General features: G+C 41.9%; 1 protein-coding gene across 2 annotated transcripts; it reads left to right on the plus strand.

Moving 5' to 3' along the window:
• Positions 1-944: 944 nt before the first annotated feature.
• On the plus strand, positions 945-20,182 carry aak1b (AP2 associated kinase 1b). 2 transcript variants are annotated; one of them, XM_079448799.1, is made up of 21 exons: positions 945-1,892; positions 4,305-4,423; positions 4,920-5,028; positions 6,336-6,478; positions 6,773-6,894; positions 7,012-7,093; positions 7,438-7,570; positions 8,299-8,402; positions 8,562-8,647; positions 8,733-8,899; positions 9,105-9,187; positions 9,467-9,769; positions 10,128-10,303; positions 10,432-10,655; positions 10,761-10,838; positions 11,389-11,448; positions 11,745-11,849; positions 12,119-12,220; positions 12,573-12,683; positions 12,791-12,895; positions 18,885-20,182. In XM_079448799.1, the coding sequence occupies exons 1-21, from the start codon at positions 1,727-1,729 to the stop codon at positions 19,496-19,498; spliced, it is 3,192 nt and encodes a 1,063-aa protein (XP_079304925.1). In that variant the 5' UTR covers positions 945-1,726; the 3' UTR covers positions 19,499-20,182. The 2 variants fall into 2 exon arrangements, with proteins under 2 accessions (XP_079304925.1, XP_079304926.1); XM_079448800.1 differs by lacking the exon at positions 18,885-20,182 and adding an exon at positions 13,537-16,839 and having other exon boundaries at positions 955-1,892.
• The last annotated feature ends 199 nt before the right edge of the window (positions 20,183-20,381 follow it).

The following is a 20,381-nucleotide window of genomic DNA, read 5'->3' on the forward strand; positions in this document are numbered from 1 at the left end:
GGTTGTTTCTGCCACAGCCATTAATTGCCCACACGCTTGGCCACGTGTACTGTACCGACTACACCTCACATGCTTCCAGTAACGCTCATATTATTCTCATTTATAATAAGCATTTAGGACAACTTAAAAAGACAAGAATACAACATGTTATAGGCTACAGCTGGACAACGACCGCATGACGTCACATATTGCACCAGTAGCCAAGTTTCCGCTACAGATTTGCGCAAAATGGAAGCGATGTCGATTAAAACAATATCGCGGTGTTTCCATTAAATGATGTTATGCGATTACGGTATCAAGTTCTCGCGTACCTCTTGTACGTTTTATGGCAGATCTCAAACAAACTTTAGCGCACAGTGCCACCTACTGTGATGAAAGAGTGAAGAGAAATGTCTATATTTCCTTACATTGAGTCATTTAGCAGACGCTTTTATCCAAAGCGACTTACAAAGAGTTCAGGGAGCGATATGTCATAACAGAGCGATAGGTGCTAATTCAAAGTTACTTTGTATTATTATCTCACTGCTCCTAATAAATCTCCATACTACTCTCACTCGTTTTCCTGTATTTGGGCTCATTAATGTAAATTCCTTACATCCTATATTTCCAAATGTTCCACCAGAACATACCGCGAATGGTCGTGTTATTTTGTTATACGACGCACGTAATATTTGCGAATTATGGCTGAATAAACACCTCGTGCGAGCGTGAGAATTGTGTGCGATCCATACGCGAAATGGACGTGTTTACATTGGGCATATCTTCAATGAGCGCCTTTTGAAGGATAATGGAAACCTAGCTACTGTTGCTCCAAAACCGTAACCGCGGTTTTATGTCATCGTGTTTGGCGATCCGAATTTATGCCGTTTCGACTGCACTCCACGTCAGTAAAAACACCCGTTAAACGACTTTTATTTCCATTATCATTGCGCTGGTGAACGGCTTCACATTTCCGGTGTTGTTTCCGGTTAGCTGGCGCATCTGCAGCATCCGAAGCCGCAGACGGGAATCGCCATGAAGAACACGCTCATACCGTGTTAAATTCGATTCTGTCCGATAACATAAAACCGAAAACGGTTACCGTTAACCGCCAGGGGTCCGACAGCACCGCGCGGATGAAATGTTTCCCGAGTCTGAGAGGATTTAGCAGGAAGGCGAGCGCTAGCGCCTAGCTGTCTCTGTGCTGAATTTAAATTATTACTATTTTTTCACCATATAAGAGCCTAATATATATGACGTTGAGCTTTTAGTGTATATGGAGATACAATAGTGCGATTATTATATGTATGTCTTGAGCTTTATGTGAAAAGTCGGTTTCTTTTAACGGCTGCACAGCTGGTTGATGATGGAGGCTTTGACTTTCATCCTTCACAACAATAATATCCGTTTACTTGCCGTTTGAAGACTCAGTTTTACACTTATCCGATCTGAATTTATATATTTATACTGTCATATGGACCTGCATCCTTTATTGACACACTAGACATCAATCATATCATGTCCTCTGAGGCACTGCTGTAAGTGAACATATTTAACAGTGGGGCTTTAATCTAGTGCACATACTGCACAGACGGTTCATTTAAACAGCGAGCAGCATCAGAATTGGGCTGCTAGCACATGTTTGACAGTCACAGCTGATCAAGACCTTTGGCACCAACACAATCCACTCCAGTCACTTATTGATTCATTTGATCCAAGAGTCAAAGTTGGAGAATTTCAAGACAAGATGAAGAAGTTTTTTGACTCGCGGAGAGAACTGGTGGGCTCTGGACCTGGTTCTGGGGGAGCGGCTGGAGGTTCTGGATCCAGCAGTGGTGTTGGTGGGAATTTCATCGGACGGGCGTTCACCGTAGGAAGACACCAGGTGACGGTTGAAGAAACTCTAGCAGAAGGTGTGTCGAGGTGTTTTCTCATTTGGTTGGGGGCTGGTTGTGTTTCAAGGGCACAGTGGTTTGCCCTAGGGCTGCTCGATTATGTTTGCGATTATTTTGGCCAATATTGAGATCACGATTATTCATTAACCCTTAAAACTGCATAGAGAATAGATGAAACCTGGCTTTTAAACGCTAAAAAATAAATGTAATGAAACAGTACTGTAAAGGAAAGGGTGCGCTGTGGATTTATACTACAAGGAAAGAGAGGATCCTTGCAAACTGTAATGCAGCACAATAATCGTTTACTTCGATTATTTTGTTTTTGTAATCGATTAAGGCCAAAACTGATGATTACGATTAATTCTCGACTTATCGCACAGCCCTAGTTTATCCCTTTAGCGCTGGAATCTGCTGCCTTGCAGGTGCCAATCACGATCTTGGGATGTACTGTTTCTTTAAAGGGTATCTCTATAGTTCTCCAATCTGTAAATAACTTGTTTCTGTAAACTTGTATTGTTCTCTTTGCATAATCTGTTGTTCAGGCATTCAAGGGAATTGAAGTGCTGCATCTTTTTGGTTTTTTAGATCAGTTAAACGACGAGTTCATCCAAAATGATATATTTTTCTCATTTTTACTCATCCTTGTGTCATTACTGCCTTTGGCTATTTTTTGAAGTGTGGTTTTGGTATTTTCTTTACAATGGGAGTGGACTGAGCTTCGCTTCCGGCCTACAAGACCACCACTGTTTCGGCACCCCCATATCTTCACTCGCTAATACAGACGTATGCAAACGAACGACGCCTTGTAATGCCATTCCAAAAAGAAATCACCTTCCCTGAATCTTTTTCACATTTGTGGAAGGATCTGCCCGCTGCTACAGGATCAGCAGATTCTGTAGCCATCTTTAGGAAGCGGCTGAAAACACATCTCTTCCGTCAGCACCTGACAGATTAGGTCTGACTTCAATTTCTTTTCTACGCCTTCTATCCTTATATAATACAAAATTAGCTTTGTATACTGTGCAGGGCTATATGAGACCAGCTTTACTGCACCTATGCTTTTTGTTGTCCTCCATTTGTAAGTCGCTTTGGATAAAAGCATCTGCTTAATGTAAATGTGACCACATCTGTCATAGGGCTGTGTGATATTGAGGGAAAAATCCGATAGCATGCTGAATAATTTAAAATGCGATACGATATTTCTTTTTCTAAAATCAATTTAAATTATATTAGGAAAAAGAAAGCATCACTACAACTTCTGAAAGTGAACAGCCATGTTTTACTGTTGCTTTAAACAAATCTGACATTTTGTTAACAAACTAAACAAATAAATAAAATTTCGCTTTGTGGCGCAGATTGTTGATTGACTTGTGTCAGAGCAGACGCACGCACATCCCTACTAACATCCGCGTGTCAGATAGATGCTATACTATCCATATCCACCTAAAACTTTGACCATACGTAACTTTTGGAAGAATTACATTTCTAATTTATCGCAAACCATCGCGATATGCCTGTGTGCAATATTTTGATCATTTCGATATATTGCACAGCCCTATTTTGTCATGTTTTTTTTCTTTTCTAAACATCCAATTTCATGGTTAAAGCTCACAAACTTTGTCGTATATTGTGTTCTTATGCAAAATTATATTTTTCTGTTGTTAAAAGCATTCACTTATTTGATTTGGAAACGTGTGTTTACTTACTATTATGAAGACCTTAATGATACGAGGTTAGCAAATAAAATTGTGTTTTTTGTCCTTAATAGAAAGGGTTATAGTGGATTGATTCATTGATTCAATGTGTTAAAACTGCTTATGGTGTCTTGATTTATTTTAGGTTTTTGCTCACAACCCAGCGCCACAATAAATAAAGACATTATAGTCTGCATTGCAGATATGTTGTCTTGCTGATCGTTTGAATCAGTTAAATTGACTAAAATAGAGCTTGGAGTTAAAGTCACGTACTTGAAGAAATACCTGTGTACCAGCTACTTTTATCCCTGTGCCCACGTTACAGAATAAGACCCCACTCTCCATTATGCTGACACCTCGGATCTGAGGCTTTGCCTGTATGGTTAGTTACATCAACCATAAGCTGTATAATGGATGTATCTGTTCACAAACATACACACACATGCTTAATATGCTTGTATGAAGTGCATCGACTACAAAACATGAGAACATGACCCAAATAGTTTACCGTGCCGGGTAATGCATTTGTTTAATGAAGGTGTTGCAGTTGGTTGTAAAGAACATTGCTTGTGAAAAGACATTTTATGATATAAATATATATATATTCTTGTCCCAAGATATGGCTTTGTTACCTCCTTAGATGTAGGGGGCACTGATATGTCGTGGTGTGAAACAATTTCATTGTGATGCATATGACTTTTCAAGATGTATAAATGTCATTTGTTTTCCTCCGCAGGCGGCTTCGCTATCGTGTTCCTGGTGCGGACCAATCAGGGGGTGCGATGTGCCCTGAAGAGGATGTACGTCAACAACGAGCACGACCTGCAGGTCTGCCAGCGCGAGATCCAGATCATGGTGAGCACACGATACAGGGCACGGGGGGCAGAGTCAGTAAGATACCAGCTTCAGATCGGTCGAGAGAGAGAGTGTAGCGTCAACTCAGTTGACTCCAATGGAACCGTTTTATCACAGCTATGGCGGTTCATGGAGGCTCTCAATAGTTTCTGGAAGTTACTAGAAAACCATGGAGCTGAGGCTAAACACGGCAATTGATGTAAACTTTTACCCAATTTAAAGACGCAAGTCATTTACTGAATAAAACAATGAAAGAAATAAAGCATTTAAAGAGAAAACAGAACTTCCTGGAATATCTGAAGGTACCATGTGTCGTGTTACATGCGACTTTTTTGAACATCCGTTAGCGCAAATCTCTCCTTTAACGGCTCTGACCAGCACATGGCTTAGATGTCTTCTGTTCTGTGATGTCTTTTTGCCGCATCTGCTTATGTATTTTCATCATTGAATTAGTCACTCACACACTTTCCTCTGTCCTGTATGGATTCTATAACAGCGGGATCTCAACGGTCACAAGAACATTGTCGGGTTCTTGGATTCCAGCATCACGGCCGTTGGGGGCGGAGATGTTTGGGAGGTGTTTATCCTTATGGACTTCTGCAGAGGTACGCCGTCGCCTTTTAGCCTCATAATGCTCTCCGCTCTGGTTTTTTACGTATTCAGGCATATTTAAACAGAATTGCATGTTTGTATTGTGTGGACCATACTCGTACACTTAACAATGGGGTGAAAGTATATAACAAAATACCAAAATAACATGCATATCATACTACTGTAACGCTATAACTATAAAACACTTCCCTTTAGTCTGCTATTAAGTAAAACATCTCAGAAAACAAAGGTGTCTGCATCAGGCCACACAATGTGTTTTATCTGCTTAAGATGTTTAGTCTTTAGATGTTGTTGATGCATTTGGGTGAATAGTCCACATGGGGGCGCTCTTTAAACAGATATAACCCAAACTATATTGAGGTTATGAACATCCCAGGAGCAGGTGTTTTGTGTCGTAACATCACCATTGCACAACAGTTATACACGTTTTGTATTAAACAGTTTACAATATCACTATTTCAGTCTTGCCATCTGGTGTTTTGTCATCTTTGCTGTTCACAGATTGAATTTTTGAAGCAGGTGTGCATTAAAACCGTTTAATGCACGGGGCAGGTCCAGTCCCTATGAATACATTTGAAATGGACTGATAGAAATAACTGGCATTTTCACCCGTCTTGTGAAAAATTACACTATAAACATCAGAAACCGCTTTAATTTGGCCAATAACCATTTAAGTGGGCTAAACCACAGCTTGCCGTGCATTAAAGGAGGCAATTCTTGGCCTCCACAGCGTGCATTAAAACCCTTTAATGCATGGCTGGCTGTGGTTTATCCCTTACATGTTCTTTAATGTAGAGAAGTTGTATTGACTTGGTGCCTTTCACGGAGTGAAACCTGTAGTGATATTAATTTAGTTGAACATCTGTGTAGACTGACATTAATTAAGCTCTGCAGGGAGGCGGATTAAGTCAAATTTGCCTTAACGCTGGGTAATTTACTTTTGCGCTCATCATGTCTGTGCTTGGGGATGTAAAGAGCTTAACACCCTCCTGACGCAGCGTGATGCAACAAAAGACAATAAAACGCATTGTTTAGAACCCATTATAAGTTTTGTCCTCGCTGGATGCAGTGTTGGATGCTGGACGCGTCTGGTGTAGACGCGGTGTAACCGTTTGTATCTAGTGTATAGATGTAATAGTTTGATTCAGTTTTGAAAGCTGCAAAAATGTGTAAATCATCAAATTAACTTTACATTAAAATGGAATATTCAGAAGAAAGGCCATCTTTTTGAAAATATTTTTCACAGTTTAGTTTATAGTTGACAAACTGGATGAAGTAAAGTTGGTTTGTGTGTGAGCAGGCGGTCAGGTGGTGAACCTCATGAATCAGCGCTTACAGACGGGCTTCAGCGAACAGGAAGCACTCCAGATCTTCTGCGACACATGCGAGGCCGTTGCACGTCTGCACCAGTACAAAACTCCCATAATCCACCGGGATCTTAAGGTTCCTTTTTCTCTTTCACTTTCTGGCCCACTTTTCTAAATCTGTCTTTCCAACTGTTCCAAGAATTTAACTTTGATGTGCGAGAAAATTTGGGCCATTGATGGAATGAGTCACATTTCACATATCACTGCTGTGATGCTAAGAACGTGTTTCCGTTCAGAGGAAACGCTGGAACAGCAGGGTGCAGATTTATTTCATTACTTCAAGTTCTTGTCTACCGTAGCGTTATTTGTGTCACATGGTGTAGAGTGCTCTTCTTAAGGATGAGATGTGTTGTGTCTGTTGCGATGGCAGGTGGAAAACATCCTCCTTCACGATCGAGGACACTATGTTCTGTGTGATTTCGGCAGCGCCACCATGAAGTTTCAAAATCCGCAGACTGAAGGAGTGACTGTGGTGGAAGATGAAATCAAAAAGTAGCTCTCTCCCTTTTTTTGTGAAATATATAGTTTGTGTTGTGTAACAATGTGCTACTTTTATCTTTTTTTTTTTTCAAAGTGTGTTGTGAAAATGTGAATTTGTGTTTCCTTTAGGTACACAACCTTGTCCTATCGTGCTCCGGAGATGGTGAATCTGTACAATGGCAAACTCATCACCACCAAAGCAGATATCTGGGTAAGCATATATATTTCATTTGATCTTTTCACATTGTGTGCTTATACATGGAGTTAGTCAGTTTAAAAGTCCAAGAACTTTGTCATTTAAAAGCAGCTTTAGTATAAATTCCAGTTTAAATTCAAAGTGAAAGACATTGCGCGGTCGTCATCAGAGCTTAAACAAACAGTCAAGAAACCTTGAAACTTGTGTGCCTAAAAAGGCATTTGAAAGCATATTCATTGTTTGTGAAATGCTCTCAGTCAAAGTTAAAAAGACGTCATGTAGGAATGCTTCTTTGATCTTATTGTGACATGCAAGAGCCCCAGCCCAGTGTTTTTATTCTTGGAGCTTTCTTTCTTCAGGCTCTCGGCTGTCTGCTGTACAAGCTCTGTTTCTTCACGTTGCCCTTCGGCGAAAGTCAAGTGGCTATATGTGATGGCAGTTTTACCATTCCAGACATCTCTCGATATTCCCAGGACATGCACCGTCTCATCCGTGAGTATCTGTTTCTCTCTTCTGAGCTCTTGCACGAGGTGTTTGTCTGTCCTCTGCCACACCTCACTGCTGCTCAGGTCGGTCTGTGGGTTGTGCTTTAAAGGAACAATTCACCGGAAAATTCTCTCACCCTGGTATGGTATGCATTGACGTCACTTTCCCACGTGAACACCATGAAAGCACTCTCCCTTGAGTGGCAAAACATGCAATTATTTGCTGAAATCAGAAGCAGTTGGACTTGACAGTGATCTTTACAACTTGCATAGGAACCAGGTGTCCTTTTGTAAAATATTGTGCACAAAAAGGTTATTTCACTCTAAACACAGTACAGATTACGGTAAAGACTTTCTTTCTGCCACTCAGTGGACACGACTCACATGACGTGATGTGTCTGGTGACGACACATGCATACCCTCTATTGTTCCAAATCTGTGACTGACTACCTTCCGTGGGACACAGAAGATGAACTGGATGGTCTATTGTATTTAATGCTTGATGGTCTATTGTATTAAAATACATTTTGGTCTGTTCATCACAGACTCAAGACAAGCCCCCATTTGCTCTTATTAGATGGAGCGAGTGATCTATAACACATTATACATTTTCGGGTGAACTGTTCTTTATACTTAACCTGTCAACAAACACTCATTTTCTCACTGTCACGCGGCGACACACTCAATCTCTTTTCCACTTTCCTTCTTTTTTTCTCTGTGGTGGTGATTTGTTAGGCTACATGCTGGAACCGGACCCTGATAAGAGGCCCGACATTTATCAGGTGTCCTACTTTGCTTTCAAACTGGCCCGTCGGGACGGCCCAGTCCAAAACGTCAAGGTTAGTGTCCTCGCTCATCATGGTTGCTCTCAGCTCGTTGTTGGGTCAGTGCTTCTACCTCTGGGATCAAGGGATGGGTTGTTGGACTGGGTGTCTTTGTTCATCAGAGTACAGGAATGCGTATAATCATAAAAATGAGCTTTGAAATATGCTCCTCAGAATTCTCCCATTCCTGCTGAGCTTCCCGAGCCAATCCGAGCGAGCGAAGCGGCGGCAAAAAAGAGCCATACGCAAATCAAGGCGAGGTTCGTGTCCGGTAGCTCCAGTGCACTTTCAAATGAGTTAGTGCGTTTGACCTGCAGGCTGTAAGATGACTTTTTTTCCCCGCAGACTTACAGACCCCATTCCCACCACTGAAACCTCCATCACTCCCCGCCAGCGGCCCAAAGCAGCACAATCCCAGCCTCAGGCACTAGGGGGCATCTTACCTATACAGCCAGCTGCTCTTACCCCACGCAAAAGAGCCAACCTGCCCGCTGGGGCCGCCCAGCCTATAGGTACCAACCCAACACCTCACATTTCTGACATATGACGTCACATTACCCAAATATAATGTAGGGCAGTACTGTGAGCTTATATGAAGGTTATATTTTGGGGGGAATAGTTAAGTTCACGCATTCAAATTTGCTTCAAGATATTTAGCTATGTTCACACTATGTATCCAACTGTTGACCCCGCCCGTCTTTCCACTGTCTCTCTCAGCCTTCAGCATGAACCTGGCACAGCCGGCCGCAGCGCTGCAGTCTCAGAAAGGTCAAGCGTCTCCCTCCCCTCAGCAGAAAGCGGTACGTCTCTCTTTTGTCTGACTGTCGCGTTCCAATTGAAAATCTGCAGCCAAACCCACACGATTTGGCTCGACAGGAAATCTTTTATTTCGTTTCTCAGAATGTCAGTGGTACAAATAACAAGAATGAAGCCAAAGTGAGATTAGAATATTACCTCTGAATGTTACTCCCAATGTTTTAATTTCCTAAAAAAATTATTGTAACCGTAATTACAACTACTATTGCAAAATTGTCAGATGACCTTGAGCTTATCGCATAGTTGTCTGGTCTGTGCGACAGCCCGTGCAGCCGATCTCGGTCTCAGCTGCGCCGACAGCAGGAGGATGCGTTCCAGCTGCAGCCAGCAGCCCCGCCCCTCCTAAAGCCTCAGCAACTCCTCCCCCATCCAGCCCCGCTCCGCCCACTGCTCCAGCAAGGAGCGCCAGGCGTAAGCAGGCTTTGGCGGTTCAGAAGCAACAGCCCGTTCCTGGGGAACCTCAGCCGACCGGTGCTCCGCCCCCAGCACAGGCGGAGCCTGCAGCGGTTCCGCCCACTGCCCAGCCGCCTGCACTTCAGGCTCAACTCAGCCAAGAGAAAGAGAGGGTAATCACGTCCATCTAGCGCATGTCACTGATCATTTACCTCACGCAAAGACTCATCATCATTGCATCATCCCTGGTTTATTTTGGGGGAATGACGCTTGATTTAAGTGGACCGTGTTTCCTATTGTTTTTCTATGATTTTATTTGTGTTTGCAGGTGATGAAATTAAATCTGTTTGGTGAATATCTGGTGACTGTGAAACTGATTTAAGCATTCTTGCAGAGACACATTAGAGACTTTTAGTGAAAGAAATCATCTTTCATTATCATTTGTCAAATGTAGTTCATTAGCGTATCTTGCTTTGTATCTTTCTCAGTCTTTTCGTGAGTTTATTCTATTCTCCTCTTCTAATTCTTTAGATTGTGGCCCCAGGACTGTCCCAGACTCCTCCCTCTTCTCCAAGGTTGGCTCAGAAGGCGGGTCACAGGCGCATCCAGAGTGATGTCACGCACAGCGCTATGTTCGGAGTGCCGGTCAGCCAATCCACTCAACAGCTGCAGGCGGCCACAGCAGAGGCCAGCCTTAACAAGTCTAAGTGAGAAATTCTATAACGTTATTACGGTGAAATGTGACGTTTTTCTCTTTGCACATTATTATTACACATTGTCCATTACAAGAGATGGATAAATGAACTCCCTGCTTTGTGTCGCTACACAAATATAGGTCAGCTAGCGCCACCCCATCAAACTCGCCCCAGTCTTCTCAACAGAGTGTGTATCAGCCCACCCAGCAGGGCGGCAGCTTATCCGTCCCCCAAGGTCCTGCTTCAGCTTCTAGCTTGACCAGTCCCCCAGACCCGCCCTCCTGGAATCCCTTTGGCGATGACAATTTCTCCAAACTTACAGCGGAGGACCTGCTCAACAAAGACTTTACCAAGCTAGCCGACGGTAACTTGCACTGCATGGCGTCTACACTCCCCCGTAGTTTGATAACTGCGTATTGTCATTCTGAAGTGAAGCGGTATGAGTGGTTTTTGTTGTTGTTTTTGGCAGAGCCTGCGGAGCCTCTTATTGTCACTGAGAGTCTTATTCCTGGACTGGATGCTGCAGAACCTGCTCCACCATCTGCTGGTAGGTGCATCATAAAACATTCATTTACGGGTGGTATGATTTATTCACATTCATTTTTTTATACAGAAGAAAAGAAAAGTTGTTTGAAAATCACACAAGTGAGGTCAAAACTGGTCTGGTATATATATATACAGTCTCCTAATGTTTCAAGCAGCTGTAAAGTTCTGTCACCACATGAGAAGGCCCGCCTCTCCTTTCATTCAATAAAACGATAGGAAGAAAGGCACTTGATGTCAAGGGCTTTTCTGCTCAGAGTTTAGATTTTTGAACCTGTTTCAGTTTCCATCTTTATGGTTACCGTCCTCCCTCGCTGACCACAGGTACACGCTCAGTACTTATAGAGGAGACTCCTGTTAATACGCTCACCTCCAAGGCATTGCGTCATTTGAGTCATGTCACCGACATCCCTTCAACCGTTCCATCAGAGTCTGCCTACTGACTCTATTTACACTAAAGCCCAACATAAACGACTCCTTTTGACCTCTGTGGTTCTTATCTACTTAATCGTCTTCACGCTCTGAGTCTCGGTTGTTTCTCTTCTCTCAAACAGCTGTAAGACCTGCTGATATTCTGGGGTTGGAAGCGGGGGCCTGTTTGCTGGCTGTGCCAGGTAGCGTAGCAGTTCATCACAATTAATACAATCATTGAGATCATGTTTAACTTGATAAACACTCTCAAGATAAATTGTACCTTCGATTTCTTTTTGTATTTAATGTATTTGTCTTGCTTGCGTTCCTAACATTTCTGGCTAATTGCACAAGAACGATGGATCATTTTTGATAGCTGTTTGCTTTCTCCTCATGTCACCCTACTCTCATTTTCTAAGCCTCCACTTTCCTTTCCTTCATTTTCCTCTCTTGTGTTTTTTCTGGCTAACTCGTGCTGTTTTTGCTGGCTAACTAACAGAGAAACTGATCGAGGGCCTGAAGTCTCCAGACACCTCCCTCATGCTGCCCGATCTGCTTTCCATGGCAGACCCCTTCGGCAGTTCCATCGATGACACCAGAGATGGTAAACGGGTGTCTGGCGGCACGCTTGACTATATTTCCACACAATAGGCAGATGCATTTATCCAAAGAGACTTACAATGCGTTATTCTATAAATGTGTTTCGGAGTATGTGCAACCCCGGGGGAAAATAATCATTTACAGTCTGTTATCGTGGTATGATTTGTTGCAGATAGACTTGGCACACAAAGAATTGTGATTGGCGAATTTACATATTCGTAAATACAGAACTTTTTCGATGATTTCTTCCCACATATTCGGTGTCGTTCCCAGCCAAAACAGAAGTGTGTTTGGACTCTCTGATTCCTGGCTTGGAGCCTCCTCGGACACAGCTGCACCTTGTGGAGACCGAGCCGTCGTGTACAGCGCTGGCAGGTAGAATATCAGACACAGACAGCAGAATCTGCCATTATCACATTAATGTTTGCCGTGACACTGTGACTGAGGCTGATGGCACAAATAAAAAACTTTGCATGCTGCCATCACAAATGTTCATTAGAAAATACATGATGTTGCAGTGGATGTTGCCTGAATTGGTTTATATTTACCACAAAGTGTATAGTATTTGTCTCAAATGTTACGCTAGGCTAGCAAACACATTGCATCTGGACAGTTTGATAGTAGCATGTCATATTTGAGTCATTTTTTAAAATGTTGGCATATGTCCACAATATTGGTTTGATTGCCTGTGTGATGTTTCTCTTTGACTCCTCCCACTGTGCTACAGACCCTTTGATTGGAGAAGATTCTCTTCTGGGTTGTTCTCTCCCGTTTGGGGCCGCCTCCTGTCTGGACGAGTTTGCACCGGTCTCAGGAGGCCTCTCCCATAACACGGCAGGTACAATCAATCGTTATCCCAAGCAAAGCTGGTATGAACCGTTTAGGAATATGCTTTTTGTTTATACACCCCTTTTAAATCTTTTACCCCTTACTGTTGCCTTTCAGCTGCAGATTCCTGTCTGATCTCAGGCTTTGAACCTCTGAGCTCTGAGGCGGTCAATGAAGATGAGTTTGACCCCATACCCGTAATGGTCTCCAAAAGTTCCCAAGGTAAGCTTTGAGAACCTCTTTCTGGGAACGTCCTTGTCTTCTCACTCGTTTTAAAGTGACGCCTGCCGCAACACGTTACTTGTGAAGTGCGTTGTTTTGTTCGTTGCGAACACACAGATATGTTTAACTCTGGGAAGATGAGTCCATCCTGCACACTCATGACTTAAGAATTTAATTCAACTTATCGATTATGGTTCCTTAAATGTTTTGGTTTTTATGGCGTTTTCTAATAAATTATTTGACGCGACCTTGTGTGCAGGAAATGCGTTACAGATTGTCTTTGATTATTTCCTCGATTCATTTATTTAGTTGTGACAGTAAATTTGGTAGTTATGATTCTTTTCTTGAAATCAATATCTAGATGCACTTCATTTTATTTTGTTGCGCATGACATGTAGTTTATTCTCTTAATAATTATGTTACGTTCACACACAGAATGCGAAAGATTTTGTCGTAGCATTCCAAAAGCGGCAGTACTTTTTGCCTGATGCCTCCACTGACCTCTTGCTACAATCTAGATGCTTTCTCTCGGCTCTCTGCTGCCGTTTCGCTTACCCTTGTTTATTTCTCTCCTGGTTTCACTATGGCTTTCCTCCCCTCTCCCCCGCCTCTAACCTCCCTGTCCGTCTGGCCTCTTTTAGGAGGTCATTCTCGCAGTAACAGCGGCAGCTCTGAGTCCAGCCTGCCCAACCTGGCCCGCTCCCTGCTGCTGGTGGACCAGCTCATCGACCTCTAGACCTTACCGATATTTCTACTGCGCTGAAGACGATTCCATCACTGCAGTCTGTTAACCGCAAATCTGTCTGGCTCTTGGTTGTTCTCTCTTCCTGCCTCCTCTTTGATTTCATCATCCTCCTGCTTCAGTTTCTACCTCTTCGTCACATCATACATTTTACGTTCTTTTCCATCTCTTAGCATCATCATCACTCATTTGATTTTGATGTATTCACCATCCCCGTTCTTGCACCATCGTGATGAGTTTTGTTTTCCGTTCAAGTCACATCCTGTTTCCTCTGGTGTCTGTGCTTCATGTGGACGTTCATTCATTTGATTTATTTCACCTGCCTCGCAGAATGCAAACGTCGCCGATGTGAGCTTCGTAGAGTAGATGTTTGTCAAATCTTCTCTTCAGTCCAGCTCGGCTTCGCATACGATCTGTGTCTTCTGTGGCACAGAGGAAACTCATCTCCAGATTAAACACACAATGTTTTATTATGTAAAAAGACTCCAAACAGAGATTCAAGTACAAAGTGAAGCAAATGTGTACAGAGAGAGGAATCTTTCAGCTGGATATTTACTGACCGGCCGGTAGGGAAGCACAGATGGGAAGAGTTTGCCTTCATCCAGACAGACTGCAGGGTAGGAAAAGATCGTAGTATTTCATGTAGGTCGATTGAACATTTCCCTGAAATCCCAAGCTTTATCTTCCAAAAGCACGCTAGAAAATCTTAGCAAAGCTAAGGGCAGAATAAAAATACATTCCTCTTTTTCATCACTGACACCTGTTCACTCTCTCCATCATGCTCCATCCGGTTACATCTTTGTAAATAGCTCTATCGATGTTGTACGTTGACTGGACGATGTAAATTGTTGTATATCTACAGTATCTCCAACCCTACAGAAGTGATTTGTTCCTCCTGTGTATAAAGCATCGGTCCCAATGTCTGGCAGTTCCTTCAGAAGTCTGCATCCCGTCCCATAGTATACATCACAAGAATAATTTAAAAGAACTATTTCATATACGGTAAAGATTATATGTGAATACGATTAGAGTTTTAGAGAACGAATGTATGAAAGTATCCGTCTATAAATGCAGAAAGGTGAATATGAGTCATACGAAATCTATCTCTATCTCTTTGTTCTGTGTGTTGAGCTGTGTTTGCGAATGTAAATCGTCGGTTTCATCTTTTAATGGCCAGATCATCGTCGATGAACAGATTCGAAGGAGAAAAAAAAGGACAATCTGCAAATCGCCCCGACTCCGGACATCATTTGTGCCTGTTGCAAATTGCGTGCGAGTTGGTTGGGTTTGTGTTTTTTTGCCTTCCTCTGCAGATGTTTGTCATGAATCAAACTGGTTAAATGCTCTACAATCTCAAATCCTCAAAGGTACGTGTCAGGGGCCGGATCCATAAACATAGACTGATCACATCATTCTTCGAGTCAGGTACATACAGAGGCAAATTGGTCTTATTGAAATCAGAAAAGTGAGAGCGATTAGTCCTAACTAATTGCTAGTTTGTGAGAATAGCTAGTCTTAATTTAGCAGATATGTTTATGCAACTGGGCCCAGGTTTTAAAACAAGTCAAGCTTTGGGGCTTAATAAAAAAAAAACATCGATTGAGATGAACTTGTTTTCCACCTGAGAACGTACTGTACCTTTGAACGCTGTAATATCTCCACATCAAGGTCTCGCGCATCAAACGCATATCGAAGCATGGCAGTGTTTGTGAATATAAAGTTAAGACGTGTCTGTGGCCAATCTTCATATCCGTACTGTACGTATGTGTGCGTGTATGTGTGAACGTAGGGTAAATTAATAGTTAGTCTTAGTTGTTGAAAGTTGTGAGGTTCTGTCTTTGACGTGGTGAATCAGTTTCGGGACCCTGGTTCAAGCACAGGTTCTTTCTTTACCTGAGAGTCCTTAATTATCACATTACCTGATTGAGAGCATGTGCTCTCGGTAATACCGTACGAGATTATTGTAATCCCAACTGCAACTGAGTTTATAACGAATGGAAAGTTGTGGCATTGGTCATGTTTCTGGCTGAATCATTGTGTTGAATGAGCTGATGGTTTGTCACGCCTGCTTTAGGGTCGGGCAGTATGATGGGAGGAACGTGCCTAGATTTTATTGCTATAACAATGGAGGTTAATGTACTCGTACCGAACTGATTTACACACTATTATTTACATGAAACGCTGATTGAACTCCTGTTGCATGAAGCCATTTATTTGGATGTCAGCCATTGTTCTTTCGTCAGGAGTAAAAATAAAAGGTGGATTAGAAATAAGGAGACCATTCCAAATGTTCATTTAATCTAGATGTACTTGGGCCAGTCCAGTCCAGTGTCGGTTGAATTTCAACAATCAAACCTCATAAAGGCATCCAACAGCACCGTGAAAGACTGACGGCATGACAAGACACATGAAAAATGAGATGAAAATCAAGTTATCACAAATAATTACGTTCTTATTTCACATTTGGGAGAAAGTTGGGGTGAAAAATGTTGGTCGTTTTAGCTAAACGCATACCTATAAATAGTAAATTCACAAGAACTACAAAATAGTTTTGAAATGGTCTTTTTTCACGACTGTATACAACATGACACAATGACTCATAGCCTGATGTAAGATTCTGGTCATACTGCCCACCTCTAAACCGCAGAAAAAATAAAATATGTAGCAAATGATCAAATCAGAACTGCGAGGTCATGCAATGTAAGCTTGGGATGTTTTTACAAAGTGTTTCGTTATATTAGAGACGTTGATGGAAAACCACAGAAAAGCATGAGAATGGCCCTCGCACAAAAAGAGCGTTTAGATGCTGCAGGGCTTCATTCCTGATGGTGTTGTTGGCCGGGACGAGTATGAGATTGTTCTATATCCTCGCCTCACTTCTGTACAGCCGCCGGCAGACTCTCATGTTAACCTATGCAATCCTACCGCTTCATCTTGTTGTTCCCAGTAGAGATCTTTGCCCTGCGGGTAACGTCCGACTTGTGTTGTTGTGCAAAATCCCAGATTTCATTTTATGTGCTGTTTTTGTTGGGAGTGAAAAAATATTTATGACCACGTTTATCCCCAGAAGTGGAACCTCATTGGTCTTTGTAGCAAACACCCTCAGCCCAGTGTTAGAACTGCGATGGGTTCATGTGCACCTTCTATTTTTGTGACGACCAATAAACAAAGAAAGGGATGTTAAATAAACCATGTAAATGTGAATGTATGTTGTGCTTTTGGTGATTATTTATTTGTCCAAACACACACAAACAACGTTTTTCCTTATCGCTTGCAATAGAACCTACATGTTCAAATGAGGCGTTTTAATAAATAATAAAAATACAAACTTTTTCAGTCGCAACAACATAAACAGACGTTATACGGCCCAAACGTAACTTCTGGTAAACCTCCGCAAAGAATCTATAATTGAGCAGTTTTAATGTCATTTTACACAATTAATACGCAATAAAACTTTAATATAAATCATATAAAAATGTTAAATAAATTGTTGTATTATAACCAAACACAGAGCGGAAGTTGACTTTGGGCCTGGCGTGTATGTTTGATGAAACCGTCTATACATATTAATATGTAATGTCTTAAATATTAAGTTGCTGCTAATATATATTATAATACAAATAATATTGCTCGTAATTTGATTTCTGTTTGAAGTTGAAAATATATTCAAAACCATTGGAATGAGATGTTTGTCATTTGAGCCAAAACAAATAAAAAAAAGTGTGTAATGTGTTTGTGAAACACGTCTTGCAGTAATGGTTCCAGCCTAAACTATTCTTCTGCTTTAAGTCTGAAGTACAGTGGTTCCCACACCAGCGTTGTTCTTTGAATGTTCTGGATGTTTTTCTTGTAATTACATTTAAACCTTTTGCTTGACGTCTGGCTGTTCCAGCTGTTTCTTCTCCAGGTAAGATGTTCTCATCGATGGCCTTTATGTCTTTGTTCCTCGTGATTTACTTTTGTACCCAGCAATCATTTTCATTTGCACTTTTGTTAAAAACAAGTTTCGTAATGAGCAGTTTGCTCATTAGTTGTCAGCGCTTGAGGATAACAAGTGACAAGTCGTCCCTGTTTCCTTGACGACGGCCGGAGATCTACATCACGTTATTCACCGCAAAACACTTTGTCTTTAAATCATTAAAAACATATAGAAACTGCATCGAAAACTGAGGTTTATTCAACATTTACTGATGCATTTTTTAAATCAGGTAACATGTGTTAAAGCACAATGAGTACTTTGTCAGTGCGAGTGATGTTTAAAGGATAAGTTCATCTCAAAATCAAAATTGAGTGATTTATTTTATTTTTTTTACTCGCCCACATGAAGTTCAATATGTTCTGAGTCTTCAAAACACGAATAAAGATTTTTTTACAGACATCCGAGAGATTTCCAGACATCAAGGTTATACTTGTGTAGAGAATACTTTATATAACAAGTTTAATCCATATATTATCCTTTATCATGCACCATGAGGTGTTCGGCGCACTAACCAAATGCGCATGCGATGAAAGCGCTTTCTTGAACGCGTATCATAGACTGACATGACAGAAGAGAATATATATTGATTAAACTATAGGTTTACAAAGAATTCTCGTCGCTTCATGTCAATAAAACCACATAAAACACGTTGAACGTCATGTGGGCGAGTAAAAAAGAACACGATTTTGAGATGAACTTTTCCTTTAAAGCCTCACCTTCAGCTTAACCGGTTTCCAGTCATCCACATTTTTCCCTTTCATACATCTCTTTTAATCTTTCATAAACTATTGCTGCCGAAATTGCAAAGGCGTTTGTATACGGTTTAATTCAGGTAACGTACTTCAGAGTTTTCTGAGGTTTCATTGCATAAAACCACACACACTTTAAAAGAGCCGAGTTCATTACAGACCTCGAGTTTTAAAACCAAAACAACTGAATTGAGTGTTTCTGCGGCAGATCACCTGCTTTCTTAAAGACATTTATACTTGAAATGGGCTGTTTTTATCTTTCATCTTTGCAGTAATGAAATAATTTTGCATGTAAAATGAGTAAAAATGTCTTGCTGAGTTGCTAATGCACTGTATGTAATGTGATTCTGACCTCAATACTTTGGCTATTTCCAAATGTCCCGCGTCATAGTTTTAAGTATTTGCTTGTTTGGAGTAGGCATGGAGATTTGTATTTAGAATGTGACGGCATAACTACATCGTGCATCATCATTCAACAATCTTTATTTACCCGCCTTTTGTTTCAATTCTCTTTTTCAGACGATCTGCCGGACGTGAACGGCCTTGATTTGGAACCAGAATCCTCTAGCAACCAGAGCTCAGAGACGTGGAAATGTCCTGGAGAAGAACATGATGCACGCAGTGGTTCAAAGCTTCTACTGCTGGACTCCAAACTTATCGACCCTCCCGCAGCGACCTACAATCACTCGTCCTGTTCCCCGGATGTCTTCTCAAGCGCCCCTTTCACCGGAAGCGGCCGAGACGGGAGGGACATTTTCTCCAGCGCGCCTTTTCCTCACCTCCACCGAGCCCATCCACAACCTGACGTTTTTCTTGAAGCCCCCTTCTGCAGGAAGATGGAGCAGTCCGCTCCACCACAGCATCCACAGCCGTGGATATTCTCAAACGGCGACGAGCCCATCCTGCCACATCCGCCTGTGCGCAGCCAAATTCGCTTTTCGCATTGCGTTGAAGTTCCTATGCCCCAGCGGCCTATCGTCGCCCATCGCGTGGTCTCCAGCGTGGGTCAGCATGCGGCGGTGAGCTCCGTCCCCGTCGGGCCACTTCACTCCTGGACGGTAGGTGTTCGAGCGGTGATGGACCCCTTTCAGGCTGCCCCGTTCCAGGCCCGGGGTCCTCTCGGAAAGCCTTAGATCCTTTAAGGAGCCAAACAGTAAATCAAGTGCTGGTCGTGATCTGGTGGAAGCAGAATTGGCGTAGTCAGTGACTACCTCGACCTTCAAGACTCCACAGCACTTTAGCCCCGCTTCACCACATTTTGATCAGTTTTATATACAAATCTATATTCCACATGTATTCATTTATTATTTTTTAATTGCTATTCATGACTTTTTTTTTTGTGTATCTTTTTATATCATATGTAGTATTATTGAGTGCGGTATGAATGGACTTGGACAAAGCTTACAAATGTGAAAATGAAGGAAACTGACAGACGTATTACCTCCACTCGTTCAGTTTGAGAGAACACTTATGGTCGGAGGTTTGAAGGTAATAAACGTGAGTACTTGAAACCAGGATGAATATCACGATCTTTGTCGCCGAGCGAAATACTGGATTAATATGAGGCCTTATGATGGAGAAAAATAGCTGGATGATCACATTTTGCTGTCGCTTCGCGTCTCCTGAACCCGAGGTACTGTAGAGCTTCCTCAACACGACTGGAAGGAAATCTACACAGGTCACGATTATACTGTAACCAGATTAAAAAACTTGGAGCACTTTTGCATAGCCCTGAAAATATATCTGTTACTTATCTACTGTATATTCATAAATCATAATGTTTGTTGAAATACGGTGCCGCCTTAAAGGAAAAGTTCACCTCAAACTCAGAGTTGTGTTGTTTTTTTACTCACCCACATGCGTTCAACATGTTTAAGCAGAAATGTGAAACACAAGTGAAGATATTTAGGTGACATCTGAGAGATTTCCAGGGCAATTTTTGAAAGCAAAAGAATACTTCGTGTGAAAAACAAAGCAAAATAGATGTTTACAAAATTTACAAATGTTTAGTATTAT

This window comes from Barbatula barbatula (assembly GCF_947034865.1).
Source record: "Barbatula barbatula genome assembly, chromosome: 24".
Classification (NCBI taxonomy): domain Eukaryota; kingdom Metazoa; phylum Chordata; class Actinopteri; order Cypriniformes; family Nemacheilidae; genus Barbatula; species Barbatula barbatula.